This window comes from Otolemur garnettii, unplaced genomic scaffold (genome assembly GCF_000181295.1).
Source record: "Otolemur garnettii isolate 467f Iridium unplaced genomic scaffold, OtoGar3 scaffold00013, whole genome shotgun sequence".
Lineage (NCBI taxonomy): Eukaryota > Metazoa > Chordata > Mammalia > Primates > Galagidae > Otolemur > Otolemur garnettii.
In genome coordinates this window covers 5402838-5419978 of record NW_003852408.1, presented here as the reverse complement: position 1 = coordinate 5419978, position 17141 = coordinate 5402838, and the positions used below count along the sequence as shown (strand labels likewise).

Here is a 17141-nt window from a genome sequence, read left to right as displayed (position 1 = left end):
GATCAAACTCTCACGCTTTGGGCCAAGCCCACCACTGGCTTAGATGCCGGCACATCAGATACAGTCCTTCCACTGTACTGGTCAAGGCAGGCAAGGTCTAACTTCTTCCCCAACTCTTCTTACGCCATCTTCAAACTTTTTGATAGCCTCACTTTGCTGGCTGCTGGGAGGGTAGGTGTTCCTCAGTCCCATATAGGAAAATTCAACTTATTTTGCATCTGCTGGTTACCGGTGTGAGTCCTGTACAGCCCTGCTGAGTTCTTCCTGGGTCTATATAATCAATGGAGAGTCCTCTGCTGTGACCCTAAACAGAAACCTGGGGAAACTGAAAAGCACCCTAGCCAGGGAAACAATGCCTGGCTGTTGTGGACCCTCCTCATGTTTCTTTGGAAGGCTGGCATCTGACCTACTCCCCTGTACAAATTTTATGAAGTATCAGTTGACAAGTCCATGGTCTTTAATGCTGGGATGGAAGCCACAGGGAGAAAACTTCTTTGTCCCGAGGCCCTCCCTCACGGGGTTTTGGCTGTCACCGCAGGTCAGAGTGACAGCCCTTTGGCTATATTTCTCCTGACCTTTTCTTTTGTGATGGTGACAATAGTTTTGGGCTTCTGTGTGAATCTCTGACCTATTAGGCCTTGGTTTTCCTGGAACTGGTATGTAAGTTTTCCTCAATACAGCTGCACAGCCTTTTAACATAATGACTTCATGGACGGAAGCTTTTGTCCTGAGATAAATGGTGCACATACACACACACACAGCCTGTGGATATGCAATGCATTCTGAAGACTTTTTATAAAACTAGAGATTTGAGTTGTCCTCTTTGGGTATGTGGAGGAATCATGTGACCTTAGCACACACGATGGTTACTTTCTTAGTAGCCTACCTTCCTCTGCTCTCTCTAAAATAGCTCACGTGAGGCATTTGTAGCAGGTATCTCTGGAAACCCATGTCACATTCTTTCACCCCCTTCCCACCACTCCATTCCAGCTGTAGTGGACAGTTCCCAGCAAGCTCAGATCTCCTCACACTGACCATGACCTGCCTGTGAGCTCTGCATATCTGGGGCCTTCTCTGAACTGAAGGGGAATGTTGGGCTGCTCCCGCTCACCCAAGCAGGGGCTACAACTAGAGGGGGATTAATGTCCCTGGGGATAGTCTGCAACTAATGAGGAATGTGAGCCCGCTGACAAATGCTCTGTCTCTCATCCTCCACGTGGATCATTCTGGAAGACAATTGTTTGTTTTTCAGGAGGTGTTGGTGGAACCAATTTCCCATTGCCCACAGAATGACCTTTAAAACTGTTCCTGCCTCCACTTCCCCTCCTCATTCCTGGCTCCTGAGATTATCTCATGAATCTGTTATCTACAGTTGAGGCTCTGCTTTCAGAGGGAGCCAGACTAAGACGCTAAGAAACAAAATGCCTGATTTAAGCAGTTTCATGCGATCTCAGACTACTGCTATTCTCTATGAAGGCTGTGGTTTATTATGTTATTATTATTTAGTGACTCTCTATGGTACGTCAGTATATTCCCAAGCCTGTCTGTAAGGTACCGCCGGTACTACTACTATCTGAAAGAAACTCAAGTGAGGCTACTGATATGTAATATGACCCATTTGATAGTTAGAAAATAAACTCTTGAGAAGGAAATAAGAAAGAATATGATCTATTTGCTAAGTAGACAATAAACTCTTGAGGAAGAAATGAGGAAGTCTATGTTGACTCAGGGAGGAGGTCTGATTTCTAGTTTCACTCATGGCTTGACACAGGCTGAGTTGAATGTATGCCTGGCTTCAAGGTCCTCATCTTTAAAATTAAAATATTAAACTAAGTGGTTTCAAAGACTTTCTACTTTAATAATTGTATACTTTGGCCCACTTCAAGGAACATGGTCAGAACTATAAAATGCATAAGTGTTGTGTTAGTAACATAACTAAAAAATACGTCGGGGAGTTATTGGAGTGAATAATACGTGTACTTGGAAATGACCAAGGTAATAAGTAGTCCAGAGATACCCTATTTCTGAGACTTTCGCCTTACTCATGCAAACAGTGTAACCTAATTGTATGTGCCTTCATATTAATTGTAGATAAAATAATACATTTATTAAGGTAATAGAAAAAATAATCATATGGGAAGAATAGCAATGTGATTGATAGTTCATGTAAAAAGGCCTTTAAAAATTGTAGTTAAAGACACTCAGTAAGCCTTTGTCTCCAGTGTATAATGGATGAATATTTGAAATTTGAAGGTGGTTTTAAAAATATATTTATTGCACTGGTGCCTGCTGAATTAAAATTTAAAAAAATTACAATTATACATAAACACAATTTTATTGAAGAAGCTTGATCATTTTTATAATTAATGATGGAAGTTTATGTTTCTGATGTAATCTCATGTACAATACCTTATATATTCCAAAGATTTTAACTTTGTTGGATTCTATGTCCTAATACTTTCTGAGGTGGTTAAATTTCTCTGGCATGTGGGTGTACAGATTTGTAGCCACTAAGTTTGCCCAGGTGAGACTGATGACCTCTCCTCACTATTGCCTTGGAAATCTTGAATTTAAACTTAAGCAGGATACAGTGCAGTGATTTTCAGCTGCCATTTGGAAGTTCAAAGCACTATAGATATATTCTTTTTTATTTTTATATTTTTGAGACAAAGTCTTACTCTGTCACCCTGGATAGTGCCAGGGTGTCATAGTTCAGAACAACTTCAAACTCTCGGGCTCAAGAGATCCTCCTGCCTCAGTCTCCTGCATACCTGGGACTACAGGCTCCCAGCACAACACCTGGCTAAGTTTTCTGTTTTTGGTAGAGATGAGGCCTGGCTGTTGCTTAGGCTGGCCTCCGACTCCTGAACTCAGGTGATCCACCCATCTTGGCCTCCCAGATCAATGTAATTTAAGCGTGCCTTGGAATGCTAACTATAAGTTCAAGTGTGCTGTGAGATAAAAAACGATCCTGGCGCAGTAAGTAACTTAACCTCCTTTCCTACACTTTCATCTCCATGACCAATATCTATCTCAGCACAGCGTCTAATAACATCATCTTCTTACCACTGTACAGTAAGGAGGGACAATGAAGGCAGAATGTAGCTTTCAAACACCTCTCATAGGGATGTAAAAAGTTAAATAAGATCTGTTCTTTTTCTAGGACTGCTTACAGCACCCACATTTCTTCTCTGAAATACACCTGGGGCCTATCCTGGTGTGATTTTTAACTGTCTCGTACACACGCACACAGCCTTGGATGTTGCTGATGGACTAGGGATATGGTTTTTGTGTGTTGACGAGAGAGGTTCTGTAGGTTTGTTCTTAAGTTGAATTTGTATATAAATTGGAAGAGGTACATTTACCTATCACCGGTAATAGTCTCAGTTCATAAGTACAAGTCTTACATATGTAGGATGTAGGTAACTAGGGAACTGTGTCTAAATTCAATGATGATGTGTGTCAAAAAAATTACGTTTGAGATTCTGAACAAGAGAAACCTGTTAGTGTTTTTTTTTTAAAAAAAGAATGTGTTTGACATGAGTAAAAGAGAGAGAACATACATGTGTCCCAGAGTGTAAATGATGAAGGACACACACAAAGCTACACGCTCATCAAAAAACTATTGATAGCAAAACTGGAAACAATTTAAACTGCTTCAATCCACTGTCGTTTCTCTGAACAATGGAATGCTGTGTAACTATTAATAGTCGCTTTGTGGAACAGGAGCTGGTAAACTGTTCTGGTAAAAGGCTTTTGAGGAAGTATTTTAGGCATTTTAGGCTGCATAGTCTAGGCAACTACTCAGTGTTATCATCGTTGTGCTAACGTGGATGTATACAACACGTGTACAAGAGTGTGGTTGTGTTCCCACAAAACCTCATTCACACAACAGGCAGTGGACTGCGTTTGGCTTGTAGGCTGCCTGTAGTTTGTAGACCCCTGATTTAGAGAATATTTAGTGTGTGATAAAATGCTCACAATGTATCTTTAAAAAACAAATAGGATGTACAGACTTTTTAATAAAGAAGCTATCTCAAAATAATTAATTAGAAGTATAACAAAGTGTTCACTGTGATCCTTTTGAGACATCAGTTCTCAATTTTGTCCCCCATGGGACACTGACGATGTGCCGAGAGGTTTTTTGTTTGTCCCTTCCCTGGGGTGGGGGAGACCGTGGTTGCTGCTGCCATCTGGAGAGTAGAGACCAGGAAGGCTGTTAAACACCCTATACTGCCCCCTACAGCTCTGACAAGAAGCAGTTATCCTGAACAAAATGTTGACAGCACCAATGGGGTGGGATTGTCGGGTATTTTTTTTTTTTTTTGCCTATTCTTTTGTTCATTTGGTATTTTCTACAGCAAATGTGTCTCCCTACTCATTGGAAAATATACGTATATAAAAAATAACGGTGTACATTTGAACGATTTCACTCCTAAAGGAGAGAAAGTCTAAACACAGGACTGATGAGGCAAGAAATGATAAAATGAGGACATTGGCAAAATTCTGGGTTGTCAGAGACAGAAAACAAGTGAATGTTGTATAGTGGTCATCATTATTTTAGAGATTGAAGAATAGAAAGATGATATGTACAATTCTTATTTTAGAGATTAAAGAATAGAAAGATGATATGTACAATTCTGTGAGGTGACTGTGTGTTTCAGCGTTGGTGGTAAGGGTGTACCCTATAAGCGTGAACTATAGTGTATATTATTCTAGCCACATTTCTCTTGTTTTGAAGCAGACAGGGAGGGATTGCAGAAGATACCAGGACACTATTTTTGCAGGATACCTCCTGAAGCTGAAGTCAGTTTTTCAACATTAATGAAAGGAAGTATTGTTTCTATAGTTAAGAGTAAGGAGTGAGTTAAGTCTGAGATTTAGAAGGAAAGGGAGAAGAGAGGAAAAGAAGAGTAAGATTTTTTGACAACCTACTGTGTGCTGTGAAATGTTTTATTAGCTCCACGTGTGAGAAAAAGATCTGAGATTCAGTTTAAATTACTTGCCTGAAGTCACACAGTCAAGGATAGAGTTTGAATAAATTCATATTCAAATAAATTCCTATTTTTCCCAGTATGCATACTGATTTTTTAAAAATAGAGATCAATTTAAAATTCATAGTTCCTTGGTGAGTCAGCAGGTGCGGTTGGAGCATTTGAACTTGGCATTAGAAAGGGACCTTCCTAATTACCATTCAAATCCAAGCACAGACACTTCCCACACTCCTCCAGACAGGAACTTCGTCCCTGTGCAGACAGAGCCAGCTCTTGATTTATCTCTGATACAGCCTTTGTAAAGGTTCCACCGTAGTAGACTTGCTTTTTCATCTGTGTTGCTTCCTGGAATGAGCTCCCCCTGGTAGGAACCAGCTGGCCACTTTTCTTTCACTGTACATTCCCTATTGAAATAACTTGGACCAGCATCACCCAGAGGAATTGTTACAGTATTCTTGTAACAGTATTTCAGAATTCCTGTAACATTAAAAAGTGATGATGGCCGCTCAGTTGTATAAGCATGACATGTTTTATGTTCATCTGTCATAGAGAGGGATGGGGAGTTCAGAAACTTTTAAATGAGTACGTTTTGTTAATCATTTCTATGATAATGTTTTATACAATATGAATATGACACTTACCCCATGTTGCCTCATCTTACAGATATTTGCGTATGTGTTGACTGTCTTCTTCTAAGTTCCCCTGAATGCAGATTTCACGGTCTAGCCATCTATATATAATATACTACCAAACACTTTCCACGTCAGACATTTGCCAATTGTCAAAAAGATTTGACACTCTTTTCTGGAAAATTAAACAAGAAAAAGATACTGCAACTCTAGTATATGTATGAAATCAAGACCTATTAGGAATGTATCTAAACTATTTATAAAGAATGATTGGATATATATTCTAGCGCAATAAATGGAAACCTTCATTAGATCAGGTTTGAAAAAAATTTTTTTAATGTTAACCTTCATATTAGTACATTTACTGAGTGTTGACTGATGAAACAAGGAAAACACATACAAAACCATTTTAGAAAGTTTTTAAGTAACAAACATGGAAATATAGAATGATACATGTACCAAAATGAGCACAAGGAAATAAAATTTCACCCAATACTAAAACAACCCAGACCTTTTTATTGCTGTTAAAGAGAGAAGAAAAGAGCTACGTGATTAAGATATGAGTGAGAGGGAGGAGAAGAGGAGAGACCACAGAAATGGAGGAAGAAGGAGAAATGAACATAAATTTCAAGTAACCAAGAGCAGTAATAGATTAAAGAAAAAAGGATCTGGGCTGAGTGAGTTTAGACATAGGGAGATGGAGGGTTCCTTTTGCTATTGTTGTTATCAGCTTTGTTGAGATGTAATTGGCATGCCATAAAGTTTACCCTTTTAAATTACACAATTCCATGTGTTTGAGCATAGTCACAAGGTTGTACAGCCATTGCCTATTATCTATTTTTAGATTAGAAGCAAAAAGCCCTACCTACCCATGAGCAGTCACCCTGTGCCCCTCTCCCTTCACGGGACATCCCAGTCCAGCCCTAGGCAATCGCTATTCTCCTCCTCATCTTTCACGTACCTACAATCATTCAATATGTGGCCTCTTCTGCTATTTTTTTTTTTAATTGAGCCATAGTGTGGTCAAGATTCAACTGCTTCTTTGTTTCTGTCAGTATCTCTTTATTTTTTTACCCCTAAATAATATTCCATTGTTTAAATCTGTCATATTCTGTCTATCTGTTCATCAGTCGAAACAGTGAGTTGTTTCTGCTTTTTGGTTATCATGAATCACACTGTTGTAATCATTGGTGCACAAGTGTTTGTGTGGACGCACATTTCACTGCTCTTGGGTATATGGCAGGGAGTAGAGTTGCCGGCTCGTGTGGTAGCTCTATGATTAGCCATTAGAAAAGTTGTTGAATTGTTTTCCAAAGTGACTGCACCACATTTAATTCCAATCACCAGTGTACGAGGATTCCAGTTTCTCTACCTCATCATCATCACTTACCGTTTGTCCTTTTGATTATAAGCATCCCAGTGGGTGTGAACTGGTATGTGCCAGTGGTTTTTATTTGTAATTACCTAATCACTAAAAATGTTGGGCATCTTCCATGTGCTTGTTGGACATTCATGTACCTTCTTTGAAGAAATATCTATTGAGCTAGTTTGTTCATTTTTAATTGGGTTATTTATCTACTTATTTTTGAGTTGTAAGAGTTCTTTTTATATTCTGGATACAAGTAAAAGTCCCATAGCAGACACATAATTAGCAAATATTTTCTTCCTTTTCGAGGGTTGTCCTTTCACATTCTTTATAGTATCCTTTGAAGTACGAAAGGGTTTAGTTTTGATATAGTCCAGTTTATTCATTTTTTAATTTTGTTGCCATATCTAAAACATCACTGCCTAACCCAAGGTCATGATGATTGACTCTCATGTTTTCTTCTAAGAATTTTATAGTTTTTATGTTTATTAGTTCTGTGATCCATTTTGAATTAATTTTTGTATATGGCATGAGGTAAGGGTCTCACTTCATTCTTCTGCATGTGACTATACAGTCATATCATTTCTTGCAAAGAATGTTCTTTCTTACTTTGAATGGTCTTGCCACTCTAATAAAATTAACCATAGATAAGGGGATTTATTTTTTAATTTTATGTTGTTGATCTATGAGTTTATTCGTATGCCAGTACCACATGTTTGATTGATGTGACTTTGTTGTAAGTTTTGGACTCAGAAAGTGTGGGCCCTTCAAATTTAGTCTTCCCTCTCAAGAGCATTTCGACTATTCAGGGACCCTCACAATTTCATATGAATTTGAGTATTGAATTTTCCTTCTCTGCAAAGAAGATAGCTGGGATTCTACTAGGAATTATGTTGATTAGAAGTGGTGAGAGGAAACACTCTTGTCTTGTTCATGATCTCAGAGGGAAAGCATTAAATCATACATTTAGTTTGATATGTTTTGAGGTACCTTAGATAATCTTTATCAGGTTGAGAACTTATTTACTAGTCCTACTTGGTTGAGTGTTTTTTATCATGAGAAGATGTTGAATTTTGCCAGTTGCTTTTCATATGGTTTATTTCTTAACCTATTAATATGTTGTATTATATCCTCTGGAATAAATCCCACTGGTTATGGCATATAATCTTCTCTATGTGCTGTTAGATGCAGTTTGCCAGTGTTACCTTGAGGATGGCTGCATTTGTATTTATAAGAGATTTTGGTCTGTACTGTTCTTCTCTTCTGCTATATTTGTCTTTTTTGGTATTAGAATAATGCTTTCCTCAAGCAGGAAATGAGGAAAGTTGAATGAGTTGAAAAGTGTTCTCTCTTCTTCTACTTTTAGGAAAAGTTTGTGAAGGATTGGGCATTAATTCTTCTTTGAATATTTGGTAGAATTTTTCAGTAGAGTAATCTGGTCCTGGGATTTTTTTTGTGAAAAAATTTAGTTTAGTTGTTAATGCCTATTTGATATCTTTACATGTTAGAGATTTATTTAAATTTTCTATTTTTTTCTTGAATCAGGATCAATACTTGTGTCTTTCTTCTCTGTACTTTAATTTGTTGGCATATACTTGTTCATGGTATTCCTTTATAATTCCTTTTTTAACTACCGATCCAATTTTCATTTCTTCCCTTCTACATTCTTTGAATTTAGCTTGGTCTGCTTTTATGTTGTTATTGTTGTTGTTTATTTCTCAAGGTAGCAGGTTACGTTACTGATCTGAGATATTTCTCCTTTTTTAAGATGCTTATACTATCCATCTCCCTCTGCGCGCTCCTTTTGCTGCATCCCATAAATTTCGGTGTGTTGCATTTTGTTTTCATTCATTGCGATTTTTTTCTACTTCCCCTTGCGACTGTTTTCTTTGATACACTGGTTATTTAGGAAGGTGGTGTTTAAATTTACATATTTGTAAATTTCCCAAATTTCCTTCACTTATTTGTTTCTGATTTAATTCTACTAAAGTTTAAATATATACTTATGTAATTTCAGTCCTTTTAAATTTATTAAGACTTGTTCTATGGCCTAGCATATGACTTATCCTGGAGGTTCTTGCATTTACATGTGATAAGAATGCCTATTCTGTTGTTGTTGGGTGGAGTATTCTTAGATACCTTGTTAAATATAGTTTGCCCGTGGTGTTGTTCAAGTCTCCCATTTCTTGTGAATCACGTCTAGTTTTTCTATCAGTTATTGAAAGTATGGTGTTAAAGCTTTCAACTTCTATTGTTGAATTTTGTATTCCTGCCTTTAATTTTGTCAGTTTTTGCTTTATGCATTTGTGGTGCTGTTGTCAGGTGTATATATGGTTGCAATTTTTATATCTTCTTGATAGATTAATCCTTTTTAATTATAAAAGTCTCTTTTTACTGCTAATAACTTTTTTTGTTCGTTTGTTTTAATATCTATTTGGGACTGGCTGCAGTCACTCACACTTGTAATGCTAGAATTTTGGGAGGCCAAAGTGGGTGGATTGCTTGAGCTCAGGTGTTAGAAACCAGTTTGAACAAGAGGAAGACTCTGTCTCTACTAAAAAGAGAAAAATTATTGGGGCATTGTGGCAGCACCTGTAGTCTGAGCTACTCAGGAGGCTGAGGCAGAGGATCACTTGAACCAGGTGTTTGAGGTTGCTGTGAGCTATGATGATGCCATGGCACTCTACTCAGGGTGAAGAGTGAGACTTGGTCTCAAAAAAAATCTATTTTGTCTGACAGAGGCACGATAACTTCAGTTCTCTTTTATTTACCATTTGGTGTATCTTTTCTTAATCTTTTTACTTTCATCTTCTTCGGGTCTAATGAACAGTTCTTATTATATCACTTAAGTTAGGGATTTACATTACATTATCCTTATTATCATATCTGACATTTATTTTGCTGATTACTTACCTCTGATACATTTTATTCTTCAATCTTTCTGAGGCTCTATATTGAGTTATATAAGTACATCATCATGAAGAGTTAAAGATAGGTGGAAATTATTTTCTAAGCTGCAATATTGATTAGAACCATGTAAATGTATAAGATCATAGAAGAGTTGACATCAAATCAAGGTGAAGTTGAGGCTTGAGTCTTACTTAAGAGTTGGTGTTTTCCACTATAATTGGGAACATTATCATTATTATATTGAATGATACCATGCTGGTCTGAATGCCAGTCTAGAAATTCAGGATCTTCTTTGTGACAGGTGAACTTCTACCAGGCAATTATAAATACATGCTGGAGTATTCCCGGCATCTCACCTCATCCTCTCTCTCCCTAACTGGCTCTGGAAAGCAAAAAAGGGATAAGAAAGGAGTATTGGAATGCTCCTGTGGGGGGCTGACTTTTGTATTACTGTTAATCCTCTATTTTCAGAGATGAAGGAGATTAAGTTGAAATTAGACAGAAGTCTTTTCTGGACCACAGAGCTGAGCTGCTTTTCCTCTTTGCAAATCCAAGGGACTTAACAGGATTTTTCCGTTCTCAATATCCCCGCCCCTGCCTTGACCTTCACACCTTCCCAACATTAGGGAAAGGCAGGAAGTTTTCCTTGTGGGTTTGTTTATGATGACATGATGGGACAGGTTGATCAATGGGGAAAACCCCATGTGAGAACACGCCTTCAGTGTATGTTCCTAATATAAGCAGAGCTCCATCCTGGGCTGCTATGAGAGCATAACAGCCCTTCCAAGGCACTGGCTACCCAACTGAGCAGATCTACTCTTTGAGCTGAAAATGATGTGCAGTTTGAAGAGTTTTCTCCTGGCTGCTTCGGTGACGGTGCTTCTACTCCACTTCTGTGGTGAAACAGAAGGTAAGTGCTGCTCTTTCTGCTAGCAGAAGAGGAAGAATAATTTTTATTTTTTCTCTAAGCTTTTAACTCGACTGGGGGGGCTCTAAGGAATTCACACCTGTAGGAAAGTATACAAGAGGGAGGGACGGAAGTTGTCAGATCATTGGTGAGTAGAGGAGAGAGAGTTACTGCTACCAAGCCGGCTTTCCTCTGCTTCAGTCCTAGCAGATTTGGGTAGTAGTGGGCTCTTAGAGACCCCTGAACGTCAGGACAAGGCCAAAGTACTGTTTTGGGGAGTCATGTAAATTGTGTAACTTTGCCAATAAATGGGGTCACTCTGAAATGTGGAGGATAATCCCACTTCTCCAACTTTCTTACCTCTGAACTAAATAGTTGTAGTAAAGTTCAAAACTCATCCTTTAGGGGCACAGTATGCCACCTGATATCACTGCCCTTCACAAGGTCCTGGGGACATTGCTTGACAATTTTGAAATAACATTAATCCCTTGCTTTGTAGCTGGTTGAAATTTAAATTAGGGGAGTGTCCAAGTATTGCGTTGTTACTGAGGAGTACATCACTTTTAGCAACAGGTGCATTCCTGGAAATGCACATGTCGAACTTTATGAATGAAATTAAAAGTTCCCATTAACTGACATTTCATTCAAAGTGCTTTAGCTCTGATGAATCTTATTTTCCTTTGTAACCTCACTTGTTGTACTCAGCAGACAGATAATAAATTGTCTGCCAATTTATTTTCTGAATTGAAGAGTTCTCTCTAAGAATTTCTTCAAGCAGTGAGGGAAGGATGCCCATAGTTTTGAGTGATTATAGTAAACTGAAGTGAAATATCATCATTTTTTTTTTTCTAAAAAAATTTCACTTATGGGAAGTTACATGTTTCTGAACTATTATTGAATGAAAACTTCCCAACACACTATTTTTTAAGAGAACTGGAAGCTATGTTAAGATGGATCTGGGTGACCTAATGCAGGTTTCAAGGACCTTGGACCTCTCTTCTTCTAAGTACTTTACTTATCATGTAGATTAAATTTACTAGATTTTTCACAACTTGTAGGAGAGTTTTGTAATAGCAATCATGGGGTAAGTTTCTTCATATGCATTCAATACCTTTCATTTCTCTTTCAGCAGCAAGCAACTTTGACTGCTGTCTCCGATATACAGAAAACATCATTCCTCCCAGATATATTGTGGGCTTCACACAGCAGCTGGCCAATGAAGCCTGTGACATCAATGCCATCATGTAAGTTATTCATTGATTTTAATTCAATCATATCACAAATACATGGGAATTTTGGATATAAAAATGTTTTGGAGTCTCCTTAAGAAATAACTGATGTGGTAAAGAGAGCTTTATTTCAGTTCACTTTAAATAGGATTGGGACAAGGCAAAAGAGCTTAGTTATTGTTCTAAAAAGGAACATAATATAGGGCAAAAACCACTTTCTAAGATAAACTTATAGGCTATTAAAATGCTATCTCAGGAAAACATGAAAGACATATATTTTGAAATGAACATCTTTTACAGAAAATGCTTGTGGCTGATGGTAAAATCTTAGACTAATTGTACCATCACATATAATGTTCTTGATTCACATAGCATATTATATTTTGGAATTATATACATTATTGATTAGATGCGTACATATTTCAGGTAATCGCCAGCAGCAGCATTGAATGACCCAACTGGGGCTTCACCTCCCTGCCATTGTACAACCATTTGTGACAGTGCAGAGAAAGTCAGGAAGAAACACTTTCATTTTACATTCAGCTTTATAAGAAGCATTTTTGTTCTTTTTGTATTTTACCTTACCTTTTTAGCTGAAATGTTTAGTATGTAGAGAAATCAATTGGAATATAAAATTTCCATTGCGTGTTCTGTGGGAAAAAAAAATTAAAAGCTTGTTAAACACAAATCAAATTTTCTGATTTTTCAGCTTTCATACAAAAAGGAAATTAGCCGTGTGTGCAGACCCAAAGCGGATTTGGGTGAAACAAGCCGTGCGTATCCTCAGGTATGGAACACTGATGATCCATTAACCCATCTCCAAGTGTTTGAGAAAAGAGGAGAGTGCAAAGGGTTGAGCCATGGACTTGCTGGGGTTGTTTTCTAATTTTTTTCTTTGTCTAAGTGTTGTGGAATTTTTAAAGGGGAAGTTTGAGTTGGGCCAGGACAAAAAAATTGCATTTTTTTCTATGTATAGATCATCTTCATTATTATTATAGTTTAGTTATTTTTTTGACATAAAGTATTAGATTTCTCTATGTATTAGATAGTCACTGGCTGCTTGATTCTGCCAAGATGTCTCCTATCTACATAACATGAAGACTACCTGATGTTTGATTGTTTAAAAACTGAAAAATAGGCTCGGCGCCTGTGGCTCAAGCGGCTAAGACGCCAGCCACGTACACCTAAGGTGGCAGGTTCGAATCCAGCCCGGACCCGCCAAACAACAATAATGGCTGCAACCAAAAAAAATAGCCGGGCGTTGTGGCGGGCACCTGTGGTCCCAGCCACTTGGGAGGCGGAGGCAGGAGACTTGCTTGAGCCCAGGAGTTAGAGGTTGCTGTGAGCAGTGAAGCCATGGTACTCTACCCAGGGTGATAGCTTGAGGCTCTGTCTCAAAAAAATAAAAATAAAAAAAATAAAAACTGAAAAATAAACATTAGATAGAAAGATATACTCAGTGGTTCTGAGTATATTGATGATAAGGGACAGTCACATTTTATCAATGGACAGAAGGCGCCTATGTGCCATAGACACTGAACTTGGAAATACGAGATCAGTGTTCACATCCTGTTTCTGTCATTAACTAGCTGAGTTGTTCTGGGCAAGGCTCGTCCACTTGAAACCTCAGTTTCCTCATAGGGACAGAGCGGGTTGGCATCCTGGGATGAGATTAAGGACACGTAAAGTGATGTTTAGGTACCAAAGCCATTCCCACCATCCAGCCACTTGGTTTTGCTTACATTTTTCTTCTTCTTCTTTTTTCTTTATAGCCAAAGAGTCAGAAAGATGTAAAAATAGAATGCTTTTCTGGAATGGAATTGGACACAGCCCAAGAACAAAAGGAACCCATCTGGGGTTGGCGATTTCATCTGCACATTGAGGGTTTAGCTCTTACCTAATTGGTGCCTCCTTGGACTTGTCCAATTAATGAAGTTGATTCATATTGCATCATGGTTTGCTTTGTTTAAGCAGCTTCTTAAAGTTAAACTATTTTGTGTTAAATTATTCATAGCTGTATGTCTTCTGTGTTTAGCTATTTCATATGAATTTCCTATAAGCTACTTGGCTCAGTATAAGATATACAATTATGTTTTAGAGAATAACATCATATGGGCTTTTTGGCAAGGAAAGCTATTTTTTTTTAATACCTATTTAACATTCTTCTGTTTATATAGTTTTATCTCTTAAATTGTAATTATCTTATAAAAGATAAAAATGATGATGAAAGAAATATTGAAAATAAAAGAAAGAACCAAACAGTTGTTTGCTGATTTTCTATCATCTGTTATCACAGAAAATATCAACATTTTCTAAAATATCATATTCTCCATTTACTTCTGTCTGTCTGCCCCTCTGTCTCTGTCCCTCGGGGTCCTGGACTAGATTCCATTTGAAGTATGTATACATCTATTTTTTTTTCTGTCTATAGTTATCCAAACCAAAAACTTTCTAAAAAAGAGATCTTATATCTGAGATCGATAGACTGGTGTTTATTGATGAAACTTTTTTTCAGAAAAAATAAAAAAGTGTGCCAGTACTTTCTGACTACGGGGACATAATAAGCATTTAGAACATACCTTAAGAAATCACTCAGTCCATCATCCTGTCACCACCATGGTCCCAGGGACAGTCATCAGATTGTAGGGACAGTCTCTACTTTGATGTCCTCCTGAGTCACCTTTAAGCAAGAATCCAGGAATGGGATGAAAGAACCCTGAACCAATGGAGCTGCTGTCATAACATTCAGGTGCCCAAGTTCACAGAGGGCCTCAGTCCAGCACTCTAGAAGGTCTGCTTCAGATTCTAAAGGAAACAAAGGGTCACTGGAGGTGGGCACCCTGAGGACACCATGCAAAGTCCTGACACATAAATCTGTAAGGCAGTGCAGCAGAGGGTCATCGGATGTAGAGCCAAAAAGCAGTAAGTGGCTCCTCGTGCCCCAAAGGTGTCTCTGTGGCCAGGAATAGCAACACTGAGTCATCGGGGAAAGTATGCCCGACATCCTGTTTGTTGATTCATCAAACACAGGTTTACTACCTATTATGTATCAGGCCCTGTGCCAAATGCTAGAAGATAAAGTGATTTGGGACTTGGCCACTTGCTCCTAGATAATTAGGGCTGAGCTAAGCGGTAGGAGGAAGGATTGACAAGTAAACCAGCTGTAAGGACACATGTGGTCACAACTTCAATTAAGAAACTCACGGGGTGCTGCGAGCATCACTAGGGAGGCTTGAAGGAGAAGTAATCCTCGGTTGAATCATTTTAAACAGCCAATATCCAATGTTCTTGACCTAAAAAGATGACAATTTCATGTGATTGAGCCTAATATTTGAGGTATGAAGGAGTGGGAGGAGGTTGTCAGTTTGGGAAAGGGGCAGCATGGAGTTTTTGGAAGTGTCCAGGGGCTGCGGTAGTTGTTACAATATCTGAGGGTGGGTGAGGCACTGCAGGCATGCAGTGGGCAGGAGGCAGGACGCCAAACCTGCTGGAACATGTAGGATAGATCCAAGCTGTGAAGGATGGTCCCATCTGGAGGTCAATCATGTCACCACTGAGCCACACTGTAGGAAAGGGTGGGGGTGGGGGTGGAGTGGATTAAGTAAAATTGTCACCTCAACTGAGGGTAGTGGTTTGAGCTTGACCATGGGAGTACTGGGGAGCCACTGGGAAGGTCAGTGACAGTGTGGTCTCTGCATGGTAGAGGAAAGTGAGGTGAGGCAGGTGGCAAGGAGAGGTACTAGAAACAGCTGCAACCAGAAAGGTGAGAAATGATGAAACCTCAGAGGGAGTCATGGCAGAGAAAGGTGTGGAGGAGAGGGGGTGCGAAGCTGGGATGCATCCTGCACACCCCTCCGCACACCTCCATCAGTAGCTCTTTCTCAGAACGGTATGGCCAAAGAGAAGCCTGGTCAGAGGACAGCAGAGTCAGCTGACTGCTGAAAGCCCTCACCAGGTAGTACTCTGCAGGTGCCTGAATTATTGACAGCCAAGACTACTAATAAGTATTAAGTGGGTTTTTGGAGATTGAAATCTCCAGGCCAGAATGTCAATTTATTAACCCACAAAGAAAGCATGCAAGTTTCAAATGCATGGGTGTGAGCACAGTAGGAAGGTGAGTAAGCCCTCAGAGGACTCAAACTGGAGTCACAAAGCTGGTTTGTTTAGACTGGCATCAGAGTGCTGAGCCTCAACTGTGCAATCTGAATACTTAACACACAATTTCATTGGACGAAACATGTTCTCGGATTTGGGATGTTGCTTCTAATTCACAGATTTTTTTTTTCATTTTAGAAAGTGTATATGTTTATATTTTATTTGTAATTGGGGTATAAATTACATGCAGCAAAATACACAAATTGTAAGCATACGGCTTGGTTAATTTATACCTGTGTAACAAGCCTGCCTCCCTCAAGATAGTAAATGTTTTCAGCACTCCAAAGGAAGGGCCACTCAGGCCCCTTCCAGTTGTACAACCCAAGCTGTTCTGACCTTTTTCCCCAATAGATTAGTTTGCCTCTTCATTTCTATACAGAATGTATGCTTTGGTATCTGACTTACTTTACTAGAATCTTCTCTTTTCAGCTGCACGAGTAATTCCTGAACTCATTTTTCTTCTCAGGTTCAAACATTAGTAATAAAGGGAAGGTCTCCTTTAAACTTCCACCTGGCCCGTTGACTCTCTGGGCAACCCTGGGGGATCCCTTTGTGCTGTCTCAGGCGAGGTAGCCCTGCCTGGGTGCACATTTCCCCTGGAACATAGCTATCCACCACTAATTTATTATCAGAGTCTACCCCAGCTCCTGGAATTACTCTCTGATCATATGAATGTTGCTGACATTTTGGGTCATGTTTTTCCAAAAGTCTCTTGTGTGAGACTGCTACAGCTGGCTGTAGCCTCTGTTTGTGGATTTCACTCTGTATTCTCAGAGCTGTCTCCAGATTCGTCAGGGGTTATGGGAGCTGTCCACTAGTGACAGTTGCCCTTATGAGGTTGAATAAGATAAAGCTGGAATCATATGACTCTGGCAATGTGTGGATTTTAGGAATATTCAATCAGCAGTAGGAGAAAGTTCTGACGGCAGGGAGCTGAAGAATGAATGGAGA

At 38.9% G+C, this 17141-nt stretch overlaps 1 protein-coding gene across 1 annotated transcript; it reads left to right on the top strand.

Moving 5' to 3' along the window:
- The first annotated feature begins 10730 nt into the window (after positions 1-10730).
- Positions 10731-13837, top strand: CCL20 (C-C motif chemokine ligand 20). The gene is made up of 4 exons (XM_003784884.3): positions 10731-10809; positions 11936-12050; positions 12745-12822; positions 13808-13837. The coding sequence occupies exons 1-4, from the start codon at positions 10731-10733 to the stop codon at positions 13827-13829; spliced, it is 294 nt and encodes a 97-aa protein (XP_003784932.2). The 3' UTR covers positions 13830-13837.
- The last annotated feature ends 3304 nt before the right edge of the window (positions 13838-17141 follow it).